Source organism: Carcharodon carcharias, chromosome 33, assembly GCF_017639515.1.
Source record: "Carcharodon carcharias isolate sCarCar2 chromosome 33, sCarCar2.pri, whole genome shotgun sequence".
Classification (NCBI taxonomy): Eukaryota; Metazoa; Chordata; class Chondrichthyes; order Lamniformes; family Lamnidae; genus Carcharodon; species Carcharodon carcharias.
Window position 1 is genome coordinate 2,954,062 of NC_054499.1, and position 13,086 is coordinate 2,967,147.

General features: G+C 46.4%; 1 protein-coding gene across 1 annotated transcript in view; it reads left to right on the forward strand.

Moving 5' to 3' along the window:
- Positions 1 to 13,086, forward strand: part of dnah2 (dynein, axonemal, heavy chain 2) — a 251,184-nt gene that overhangs the window by 169,124 nt on the left and 68,974 nt on the right. Inside the window, exons 38-43 of the mRNA XM_041178731.1 lie at positions 403 to 555; positions 1,432 to 1,557; positions 2,205 to 2,423; positions 3,170 to 3,287; positions 11,196 to 11,332; positions 11,983 to 12,120. Coding sequence (XP_041034665.1) covers positions 403 to 555; positions 1,432 to 1,557; positions 2,205 to 2,423; positions 3,170 to 3,287; positions 11,196 to 11,332; positions 11,983 to 12,120 — 891 coding nt within the window. The remainder of the gene's footprint in view (positions 1 to 402; positions 556 to 1,431; positions 1,558 to 2,204; positions 2,424 to 3,169; positions 3,288 to 11,195; positions 11,333 to 11,982; positions 12,121 to 13,086) is intronic.

Below are 13,086 nucleotides of genomic sequence, written 5' to 3' on the forward strand. Positions count from 1 at the left end.
TCTCTTTGCAGCAAGGTTCAAGTTCTGAACTACCAAGTGACAATTACATTTCTTCTTAAAGGGATAAAGCCCAGCTTCCAGAATGATTCCCTTGCTGTGAACCATTTCCATTTGTATTTGGGTAGAGGACTACCCCATGTTCAGTTCACAAACATCCCATAACAGCAGCAAAAAGAGTAAACTTTCATCTCATCATTCATTTCTAGATTTGAACCACTGATAGGATATGTGTGAATCTAATGTTACCTTTGCTGGAATATGTTATGTGAGAACCAATAAACTGATTGACATACAAACGGATCAGAAATGACATTGGCAGAGTCTGATCTGATTAGGGTTAGTTGTTGTTTCTAGTCTGATTGGCAGTCAGTGTGCTGACTGTGCTCTCCATGTCCCCTGCAGGCCCTTGCTAAGAAAGTCTTCACTCTCTACTCGCTGGCTGTGCAGCAACTGTCCAAGCAGGATCACTATGACTTTGGCCTGAGAGCCCTCACATCCCTGCTCCGCTATGCCGGCAAGAAGCGACGGGACAAGCCTCAGCTCTCTGACGAGGAGGTAGGATCAGATAACGCAGCCTTTGAGCAGGGGGTCCGCAGTGAATCTTCCCATTGACTAGGAGGTAGGAACAGAACGGGTAGTTTTGGAGCTGGAAAGGGAGGCACTGGAGAAGATGCTGACAAGATTGATAACAGAATTTAGAGGTTATCACTTTCAGGATATGCTGGGGCTCCATTCTCCGAGCAGCAAAGGGCTGTGGGATGGCCTGATCAAGGTCTTTAACATTTGCATACTGCTGTAGAAAGGAGACATGTCGATGCTTTTTGTGTTGCTCTCTTCAGAACACTTCACTAGATTACAAATGTCAGGGGAAGACAACAATATATACTGCATGTGAAGAGAGTGTTCATTGGTTGGCAAGTGGACTACTGCTACAACACAGTAGCAGTGTCTTTAAAATTAAGAAAGGGCCTGATAGGGCGGACGTAGAGAAGATGTTTTCACTTATGGTGGAGATTAGAACCAGGGTCCATAAGTATAAGAGAGTCACTAATAAACCCAATGGGGAATTAAGGAGAAACTTCTTTACTGAGAGAGTGGGGAGAATGTGGAAATCGCTACCACGGAGTGGTTGAGATGAATAGCGTAGAGACATTTAAGGGGAAGCTGGATAAATACATGAAGGAATAGAAGGATTTGTTGTTAGAGTGAGATGAGGATGGGTGGGTGGAGGCTTGTGTGGAGCAGAAACACCAGCACTAAGCAGGTGGGATGAATGAGCTGTTTTGGTGATGTAAATTCTATTTAAAAATTCTTCTCATCATTAAAGAGGCATTTAAATGCTATGAGGAGTTGAGCAGATAGTGATGAGGTAAGATCATATTGGGGTCTGCTTACCTTAACTTATGATTGAATGCTTCTGTTGTTATCCAGATCCTCCTGTTGTCTATGAAAGATATGAACATGGCCAAGTTAACCTCCATTGACCATCCGCTGTTTAGTGCCATTGTTCAGGACCTGTTCCCTGGGGTGGAAACCCCAGTTTTGGATTATGGAAAGGTAGGCAGATCCTGAGAGTGTGGGTGGTCATTCTTCAGTCACTATTCCAGGTGTTAATTAAATGTTTTGGATGATAAAGGGCCCTCCCACCATCATTATGGTGAACAGAAAGCGCACATGCATTAAGAGCTGGAAGTGTGCCAGTTGCAAACTGGTAAAGGCCAACACATAGGCGTGCAGTGCCCACATCTGAAACAGGTGACATACAGTTACATGTGTAAACAAGGGGGTCTAGCAGCCTGTTTGAGGCCCCCACTGTGAGATTGGTTTGACCTGAGGCAGTAGGATGCTGGCTACCCTCAGGAATGGTACACGTGCTACCTATTCTATTCCTCTCTTTGGATTGCAGTTCCAGGAGGGAATTGTCCTCGGTTTTACTAATTAGTGGGTGTCAGCAAACTCTGTGGCCAAACCTGGTTATGTCCGCACTCTGTATCCAGCAGGCTTCTGTGCATAGTGATCAGGAGTGTGAATCCTGGCTAATTATCTCCCTTTTCAAGCCTAGGGGGCATCAAGGCTGATGACAATGGCTCCCATACTGCCCAACCCCCTTCCCCCCCACAACTGAATGAACTGACTGGGAATGTTGAGTAAACTGAACTGTGGTATGATTGGTCTATTTTTCTTGCTCTTTCCTTGTGCCGCAGCTTAAGGAAGCGATTGAGACGGAGCTGACTGAAACGGGGTACATGGTAACTGAGTTCACTATGGCCAAAGTGATTCAGCTGCATGAGACCAAGAGCTCCCGGCACTCCGTCATGATTGTGGGCAAAACGGGCAGTGGCAAGACCGTAGCGTGGCGGACATTACAGGGGGCCTTGTCGGCTCTCCATAAGAGTGGGGACACCAATTACAATCTTGTCAAGGTTAGTAAATGGGCAAGGAACCAAGAAACATCCTTGTTTGCTTCAACAGGGGTTTTTTTTCACATAGTTCAGTATTGCCTTGGGATAGGGAGGAGCAGGAGGGAAGAGGGGAGACAGGATGAGTGGGGGACAGGGGAGGATCGGAAGGGAGAGGGCAGGGAGGAAGAGGGGGAAAGGGAGGACTGAGGAAGGTGGGGGAGGAGAAAATGTATGGTGGGCAGGGAGAGGAGAAGGGGGGAGGCTGGGAGGAGGAATGGAAGGGGAGGACAGGGAGGGAGAGGGGAAAGGGGAGGGAAAGGAGGGAAAGGGAGGGTGGGGTTTAGGGCATTGGCAGCTGAAGCATGGCCGTCCATTTTGGAGCAATTAAATTTGGGGATTTGCAAGAGGTTAGAATTAGAGAAGCGCAGATATCTCGGAGGGTTGTGGGGCTGGAGGAGATTACAGAGATAGGGTGGGATTTGGAAACAAAGCTGGGAATTTTTTAAAATTGAGAAAGAGGAAAATGAAAGGGTGCGTGAGTGTGGGATTAGACTGAATGGAGAGAGAAACACCAGCACATAATCAATGGGCCAAATATCCAATTGAGTAACATTCTACAATTCTAAAATGTATCTGTTAATTGCTTTTCAATTAGAAATGCTCTTTTTCTTTTTGAACTTTGATATGTCCTCTTCAATGATGTCTCCTGTTCTGAGCTATTGTTTTTTTCTCTGCTTTGATTTCTGACCTTGTGATTTTGCGGGCAGGACTTTCCTCTGAACCCAAAAGCAGTGTCGCTGGGTGAGCTTTATGGCGAGTATGATCTGTCGACAAATGAATGGACGGATGGTGTGCTCTCCAATCTTATGAGGACAGCCTGTGCAGGTACATTGAAGTAGTTAAAAACGGGCACAGCACGAACTGTACCTCAGCTATACGCAACTTCCATTGTAGAGGTGGCCATGGCAATTTCTAACCGTGGAATGATACGACCAAGGAGCAGGAGTAGACCATTCAGCCCCTTGGGCCTGCTCCTCAATTTAATAAGGTCATGGCTGATCTGATAGTAACCTCAAACCTACATTCCACCTACTCACGATAACCTTGCTTACAAAGAATCTATCCACCTCTGCCTTAAAAATATTCAAAGACTCACGGCCCATTGGTGAAAAAGGTTTACCTCATCTCTGTTTTAAAGGGGCAACCCCTTATTTTAAAACTATGATACAGTACAGAAGGAGCCCATTTGAGCCATCGTACCTGTGTTAGCGCTTTGATAGAGCTATCCAATCATTCCCAATCCCTCTGCTCTTTTCCCATTTTAGCTGTGGCTTAGGCAGTCGCCCGGCCCCCTCTGAATCACAAATGTTCCTGGCTCAAGCCCCAGCCCAGGGCTTGGGCACAAAAATTAAAGCTGATGTTCCAGTGCATTTCTAACAGAGTGCTGCACTGTCTACAGTGCTGTCTTTCGGATAAGCTGTTAAACCCAGGCCCCGTTTGCCTGCTCGGATAGACGTAAAAGATTCCCATGCCACTATTCCGAGGAAGAGCAGGGTAGTCATTGCCGGTGTCCTGGCCAATATTTATCCCTCAACCAACATCACAAAAACCGATGACCTGGTCATTATCACTTTGCTGTTTGTGGGAGTTTGCTGTGTGCAAATTGGCTGTTGCTTTTCCTAGATTACAACAATGATGATACTTCAAATGTACTTCATTGGCTGTGAAGTGCTTTGTGATGTCCTGCAGCCATGAAAAGTGCTATACAAATGCAAGTCTTTTTGCCCTTCAGGTATTTATCCAATTCCCTTTCAAAAGTTCCGCTTGATTCTGCTTCCACCCCCCTTCAGGCAGCACCTTCCAGATCACCACAACTCACTGTGTAAAACAAATGTTTCCTCATCTCCCCGACTGGCTCTTTTGCCAATTCTCTTCAATTTGTCGCCCTCTAGTTACTGAACCTCCTACTGCAGTGGCGAAGGGTAAAGGCAAACTCTTTCCTTCCTTTTCTGAAAGTATTGTTGTGGTTTATTCTTTCTTCTCCGTTTTGTGGAGCGTCTCGCTCCCCATCCTTCTCAATTTAGTGTACAATTCCATGTTTTAAACATTTAGCAGCAGGATTATAAATCAAAGCAACTCCAGGGAGCGTAGAGTTAGGAATAAGTGAATGAAGACATGAGCATGCAGCTTGGATGCCTAGAGGGTGTTACGACATCTAATTTACAGGAACTGTAGATCACGGAGATTCATGGTGTTTGTCAATCCTCAGCTGCTTGCTGCAGGGTCCCATATGTCTTGCAGTTTCTGAAGGCAGAGCATTACTACATGCTGGACACCTTCTAACTGAGCAATTGTACATTGCAGTATTGTTGGCAAAGAATTGTGAACATTTCTCATCTCATAATGAAAGTTCTGCAGATTACTTGCCTCACAATACAGATAGAAACTGAGATGCTTTCAGGCCCAGGAATGGAAATGGGAACTTGTCAGCAACAAATGCGATTAAAGACGCCTATTAATGGAATGGCCTGGGAACTGAATTGCCCTGTAGACCTTTATTCAACAATAGAGGAGAATGTGATGGATACAGTAATGTCAGGCGAGCATGCTGCTAATTTAAAAAAAAAAAATTCTGGGTTTGTATCACCATTATTTTTAATTCATGTTCATGATGTAAGTGTCACTGGCACCCTATCACCTATTTATCACCCTCCAAAAGTGGCAGTGGGGCCCTGCCAGGAGGCAGCCCTGTTTGATCAGTGAACTGACCCTGCCAGAAGCTCCACTTCAGAAACGTGCATGAACACGCAAAGTGGAAGCCCTCAGCTCGGAATGTGTAAATGTCCCTGCAGCTTCAGACAGCTCACAAAGCATGCTCTGCAAGGCTGATCCCTAACATTAACTGACTGCACTAGTGTGGAGATAATTGGGGAACCTTGAGCACTGTCCTTGAAAACAGATAAGTGAGAGGTGGGTGTGCTGCAAATAAATATAAGACATTTAAACAGCTTGAGAAAGAGAAATGTGGCGCACCAGTTCAGGATGTGGAGTAAAACTGGAAGGGGGTATAAGTTCGTATTGATAAAAGGCAAGCTTGGGATGTATGCCACAAAGCATGATTAACAAATGGAATAGATTCCAGCCAGGGTAGTACAGAGAAAAAAGAAAGGCTTACATTGCTATAGCTCCTTTAATGACCTCTGGATGCCCCTAAGTAGCTTTACGCCCAATGACATCGCTTTTGAAGTGTCATCACTGTGGTAATATAGGAAACAAAGCAGCCAATTTGTGCACAACAGGATCCAACAAATCACAATGTGATAATGACCCAGATCATTCTTTTCTTATGATGTTGATTGAGGGATAAATATTTGCCAAGGGCACCAGGGAGATCTCCCCCCTGCTCCTCTTCAAAATAGTGAACATGGGATCTTTCACTTTCACCTAAGCAGGCAGACAGGTTGTTAGTTTAATGTCTCATCCAAAACACTGCGCCTCCAACAATGCAGCACTCCCTCAGCACTGACCCTCCAACAGTGCGGCGCTCCCTCAGCACTGACCCTCCGACAGTGCGGCGCTCCCTCAGCACTGACCCTCCGACAGTGCGGCGCTCCCTCAGCACTGACCCTCCGACAGTGCGGCGCTCCCTCAGCACTGACCCTCCGACAGTGCGGCGCTCCCTCAGCACTGACCCTCCGACAGTGCGGCGCTCCCTCAGCACTGACCCTCCGACAGTGCGGCGCCCCCTTAGTTGTGATTGTCCGACAGCAAAAATTGAGTAAAAAATAATAAAGGAGGAGAAACTGGTGTATGAGAGAAAACTAGCAAGAAATATGAAAATCGATAATAAAAGCTTCTACCAGTATATATAAAGGAAAAGGATAGCTGGAGAGAGCATTGGTCCCTTAACGCATAAGACTGGGGAATTAATAATAGGAAACAAAGAAATGGCAGAGACTGTGAACAGTTAAGACAGGAAAGGAGGAAAGTTTGACAGTATCGATTAAGGAGAACTTTGCAATGTGGGGAGAGAGGACGTCCCAAGGGGGCCAAGGGCAGAATCTTTCTGGCTAGAACTAAGGAACCAAAAAAAAAGGTGCAATTACATTGGTTGGTATAATCTATAGGCCACCAACTAGTGGGAAAGATGTAGAGGGACAAATTTGCAGGGAAATTACAGAGAGGCGCAGGGCAGAATTGTCAGGCCGGCATGCAGGCAGGAACCCCCCCCCTCAAGTGTAAAATAGCACGTGGTGACATCGGGCGAACGTCCCGACATCATCGCGCGCTCGTGAGATATTTCAGTCGGCGGCCGCGCACAAAAGTCGGAAGCATGTCCGCTGACAATTAAGAGGGCGATTAGGCCCATTAAAGTTGTAATTGGCCCCGATTTTTCGTGGTCTGCCCAATCTCGTGGCTGGCCGACAGGCAAATCGGCCAGGCGGCCTTTGCATTTTTTCATGAAACCTCATCCAAGGGCGGGATGAGGTTTCTGTTATTAAATTAAAAAAAAATCTATGGACAGAATTTTTATAATGTATATGTTCAGGTGACTGTTTGTGACGCTTGGCCGTTTTTGTTCTGATTTTAAAATCTTTATTTAATACTTTTGAAGTCTTCAGCTCCCTGAGGCTGCTCTTTGCCTTCAGGGAGCTATCATTCCATACTTGCCCACACCCGCGCTTATGTCAGCGCCCGCCCCACCCCAACAGCGCTGAGCATTTCAGTGCGTGCTTCACGCTGGCTGGCCGTTAATTGGCCAGCCAGCATAAAATTGCAGCTAGGGTCCAATCGTGGTCGGCAGTCCGTTCTCCGGCCAGTCCCGCTGATAGCGCCCGCTCGCTGACCTGAAAATTCTGCCCTTAGATGAGTTTTAATGGGGGACTTTAATTACCCAAATATTAACTGGGATAGTGGCAGTGTAAAGGTCAGGAAGGGGAAGGACATTTTTTTATATATTCATTCATGGGATGTGGGCTTCGCTGGCTGGGCCAGTATTGCCCATCCCTAATTGCCCCTTGAGAAGTTGGTGGTGAGCTGCCTTCTTGAACCGCTGCAGTCCATGTGGTGTAGGTACACCCGCAGTGCTTTTAGGGAGGGAGTTCCAGGATTTTGACCCAGTGGCAGTGAAGGAACGGCCGATATATTTCCAAATCAGGATGGTGAGTGGCTTGGAGGGGAACTTCCAGGTGGTGGGGTTCCCATCTATCTGCTGCCCTTGTCCTTCTAGATAGTTGTGGTTGTGGGTTTGGAAGGTGCTGTCTAAGGAGCCTTGGTGAATTCCTGCAGTGCATCTTTTAGATGGTACACACACTGCTGCTACTGTGCGTCGGTGGTGGAGGGAGTGAATGTTTGTGGATGGGGTGTCAATCAAGCGGGCTGCTTTGTCCTGGATGGTGCCGAGCTTCTTGAGTGTTGTGGGAGCTGCACTTATCCAGGCAAGTGGATAAGTATTCCATCACACTCCTGACTTGTGCCTTGTCGAGTTCTAGAGTATGCTCAGGAGAATTCTCTGCAGCAGTATGTTTCAGTCCAATGAAAAAGGCACTGCTACATCTGTTTCTTAGGAATGAGGTGGGCAAGTGGATTAAGTGTCTATAAGGGAACGGTTAGGGGACAGTGACCATTATATCACAAAGTTTAGGGAAAGGACAGGGAGTGGGACTGGAACTCATGACCTTCTGACTCAGAAGCGAGAGGGCCCTACTCACTCAGCCACGGCTGATGCAGACCCAGGAATCATTTCAGGGACAGTTAGATGCTGTGCTGAGGGGAGCTGTGGGTTCTTCCCAATGCATTAGCCTCCTGTTTCCAAATCAGTATTGAATGGCCAGGGGATCATTTGATTTATATATAAAATATATATATATATACACACACACACACACACACAAGCTGAAGAGAAACATCAAGCTGGTTATGAAACCATTTGTAGCTCACAAACAGTGAATTATTTATTTAATTTCCAGTCAACCAGTCAGGCGGTCTCACGCAATTAATTATTTATCCTCGCATTGACTCGCACAGCTGGCCCCGGTTTAATTTTGCATCTACACATTCCATGTTCCAGACACGGTGTGAGGGAATCCATGCAGCTCACATGAAAATTGAGGCTAGAGGATTTAATGAATGAATTACTCTCTTCACCTGTTTGTTTAATTTTGGCCTGCGGGATGGGCTGTAACACCCAATTAATTATTTATTTTCATGTTGACCTCGTGAGGCCAAGACCTTGTTTAATTTAACATTCCATACTTAATGTGAGGGCATTCATGCAGGCAGCACATGGAATCCATCTGTACCTGCAGCACAAGCATTATGTAACCTTCAACCAATTGCTTGTTGCTCTCCACATATCTAATTATTCTCATATTAAGCACCATTTTCAGCAACTGTCTTCTTTAAGCAGATCGATTTGATCAGAACTGAAGAAACGGTACATGAGGAGTTTCATCGTATGATGCAGCACAGAAGGAGGCCATTTGGCCCATTATGCCTGTACCAGCTCTTTGTAAGAGCTATCCAATTAATTCCACTCCACATCACACCCACCCCAACCCCCCCTGCTAACCTTGCTCTTTCTCCAAAGCTCAGCAAAATTTTCCTTTTTAAGTATTTATCCAATTCCCTTTGAAAGTTCCTATTGAATCTGCTTCTGCTGCCAATTCGGGCAGCACCTTCCAGATCACAACCAGGCATTTGGTACTTTTGTAAGTTCCTAACTGGATTTGCTCAGGTAAAGATCCTGCTCACTGAAAGAAAACAGAACCGGGAGATGAGCTTGGGAGGACCAGCCTTGGGGGTAAATCACAAAGCAGTTATCATAGTTAAGTTTGTTGCTCAGGCACCACCTAGCTTGGAGACCCAGCCAGGAGGAGCCAGGCAGCTGTACTGTAAGTTTGCAGCATCAAACGAAACAGGAGAATTCATTTCAATAGGTAAATTTCAGTGCATATACAACAGCACATCAGTAAAGAGAAAGGATAAGCTCATATTTCAATGAAGATGCATCATAAAAAATGCAATCTGGAAGGTGAGCAAATCCTTTCTATAACTGAATAAAGCAAAAAGGGGGATACAGCAGGTAAAAGTGTTTCATTGAATTATTGAGCGATCGTTTGAACATAGCTCAATTAGACACATATTTGGTGGAAGTTGAAAAGCCTGTCAACCCGAGGCTGAATTCATGCTACTTTGAGAGCACTGCAGTGATTCAGAGGAACCTCTGATGATATCAGCTTGTTTGCATCCACTGAACAAAATAGGCACAATGCTGAAAGCCTGAGGGAAAGGCACAAGGTTTGGCCCCTGGTGTGTGAGGCAATGCTATTAGTCTCAGTGTTTTGAGGGAGCATCAGCCAGAGCTGATACTGCTGACTGTTATTCGCTGGCTCCTGCTGGAGTGTGAGCATATGTGTATTTGTGTGTTTATTGTATTGACATTGATATCCAGCTGGTTAAAAGAGGCAATGCGAGGGTGAGAGTAGAGAGTCAAAAAGAATGTATGAAAGACTTTGGGCTAAATTTTACAGTCCCGCCACTGACGTATCTGAAGTTGAGGGGGGAGCTTGTAAAATAAAACAAGTGCCTTCTCACCCACTCATGACCTGCCTTCCATATTACAATAAAGGCACAGCCTGCCCACTCTTGGGCCTATAAGGTCCTTGAAGTGGCCGATTAGTGGCCTTTAAGGACCTCATTCTACCTCCGCTGCTATATTGTGTGCGGCAGGGGAAGGCAGAAGCAAGGCAGGTAGCCCAGCAGCTTTCACCTTCGTGGGCTTCTGTTAGGCGGGGAGGGGTACCTCCTTTTGGAGAGCCCGTGCTCATCAAAGGCACTCAGGCCCCGCAAGACCATAATCCCCCTTGAGCCTCCCCCACCCACTCTTTAAAACATGTCATTGTGCGCTGGGACCTGCTGGACATGCCCACAAAAATCCCTGGACTTAACTGAAGCCTGGGATCCGGGACTCCTCTTCAGGACTGCCGGTCATCCCAGCAGTGGCCACTACTTGATCCTGGTGTTGCTGGGACTACAGAGCAACTGGCCAATCAGATTGGCTGGCAGCTCACTAGGGCAGGACTTCCTCCCTGATGTAGGTGGAGGTCCCACTCTGATTCAATCCAGGCTGTCCCCAGCATAATATTGCTGCAGGGCAGCCAGGTTTCCAGTGGGGGGGCTGACCACAGACCTTTTGGTCAGTGAGATTTGGGGAATGCGACCTCAGTAAAATCCACCTCTTTGTATATCTGGTCTTGATAACTTGGTCTTTATCCCTGATTTGGAGAAAGAAATTTGCAAATATCTGCCAATCTGTAGAAATTGCCCTCAGGAATTTATAGCCGAATGAAACCCAGGATGTGCTGATTTATAACGCTCATCCCCGGGGAGAGCAGCAGCTTAAAGTAACAGACCCTACTAAACAGCTCCAGCTTAGAGCCAAAGATCATGCCTGTGCCTCAGACCACCCAGTGCAATGCCATGGAGGATCTGCTGACCAGATAAGAACTATCACTGCTGAACTATCAGAGTCTTTCCAATAGCAGTACCTGTATGAAAACTGTACTTTGAAAACTCAAGGTGAGTAGAAAATTGATTTGCAAATTAATGTTAAAAACCCCGGTGACTTAGCACCAGTTTTGAACCGTCTAAGAGGCAACTTTGCTGGGTCTGGACTTCAATCCTTATATCAGCACGAGGGAGGTTTATCATCTGCCTTGCATGAATTATTTGTGGTCACATCTCTTGGGACTCGAGTTGCCAATTTGAACAAAGCCTTTTCTGCACTCACAGATGAGAAGCCAGATGAGAAGTGGATCCTGTTTGACGGACCTGTAGACACACTCTGGATTGAGAGCATGAACTCAGTCATGGATGACAATAAGGTGCTGACACTGATCAACGGGGAGCGGATATCAATGCCAGATCAGGTAGGCAGCCCCTGTGCTTCTGATGTCCGTGGCATGACACTAGCAGAGAATGCCAAGGCTTAAATTTTAATTTTCCCCTTTGTTCCCCACATCCCACCCATCCAGAAAATGTGGGACAGTGAGGTCAAGCACCATCCTGTCGAATCCAGCGATGAGATCAGTTTACCCAGTGTTGGTTCATTTAAGTGACTAAGCAGGAACTGAGGCCTTTGGATGGTTCAACGTCCCGACAATGAGCAGATTAATGTCGCAGGAGAGAAAAGTCAGCCAGGGTGCTTCTTCCGATTGTTATCTGTCGATTCTTTTTTAGAAAACATGCCTTTGGGTGAAAGTAACATTGGTCTTGTCTCTGATGAAGTTCAGGTCTGCCCCTTCCCACCTCACCATGACCATTCCTTGACCATGCTCACTCGTGTACAGAGCGCCCACACAGATAAGGCATTGGACTGCCCAGAACCACTTCCCAACAAAATCTGTGTGACTGTTAAAGGAGAGGAGAGCAGGTATTTCAGTGTACGCTAGGTTTTTAGCCTGGGAACTGCTGACCTGTACACCTTAGAAGGGAGTGCTTTTGCCCAATGGCCCATGACGGATGACTCATGATAAGCTGGCTGAGTTGTTTGACAGCATGTTTTGGCCTTTCTTCCCAGGTTTCGTTGCTCTTTGAGGTGGAGAATCTGGCAGTGGCTTCCCCTGCCACTGTGTCTCGCTGCGGAATGGTCTACCACGACTACACGGACCTGGGGTGGAAACCATACGTTGAGTCCTGGCTGAACAAACGAGCCAAGGTGCATTTACAATACACTGTGGGGGGAGCCAGAAGCCTGTGGTCCCAGGCACACTCATACCCCCTTCACAAACACAAGGAAACTTGTATCAAAGAATAGGCATGTGTCAGCCTGATACTTCAGAGGCTTGATAATTGTAACCATCCTGGTATAAGTTCCATAACTAACCCTGGCCCTTCCCTTATCTTTTAACTGATTTTTAAATTTTTGTTTTGTAAAGGAAATATCTGGAATTCATAAGCTGGTTTCAGGTAAAGTAACCATAATTGTCATAAAATTCCAACAGTTCCACTAATGTCCTTACAGGAAGGAAAGCTGCCCTCCTAGGCTGGCCTAGGTTTGTACCCAGCCCCAGTCCAATTCCACCGGTTGACTCTTAACTGCCCCCTGAAGTGACCCGGCAAGCTGTTCGGTCATCTCAAACTGCAACAAGGAAGCCCCCCACCCCGTTGACCCCAACCAGGGCAGCTAGAGAGAGGCAATAAATGCCAGTCTCACCAGCGAGGCTCACATCCGGAGGATGAAGAGTAAAAATCTCTGCTCGCTGGAATGGGAGTGGATGGAAGCCAACATACAGGTTCCGGATAGGAAATTTCCCAATACCCTATCTTCAGGGAGTGTTGAAGCAGAAAGTCTTCCCTCTTGTGATGTGGGGGAACGTTCAGAAAGTAATGCAGAAAGGGAGACCGTTCAGCCCCTCAAGACTGTTCCAGCAGTCACTGAGATCATAGCTGATCTGTACCCAAGTTCCATTTGCTTCACACCCCTGAAATCTTTACCTACAGCTAAGTTGCTCAGTTAAGATATTTCTGACCAAAGGAGTAGGAAATAACACTCCAATGGTTAAAAATGAATATCAGCGATATTACTGCAACAACACTCCCATCAAATTTCCCTTTGCACCTTCAAAATAAATGAGCTATTGCTTCCATTAAAGAAATGCAGGGAGTAATTTAGACCCAGCAC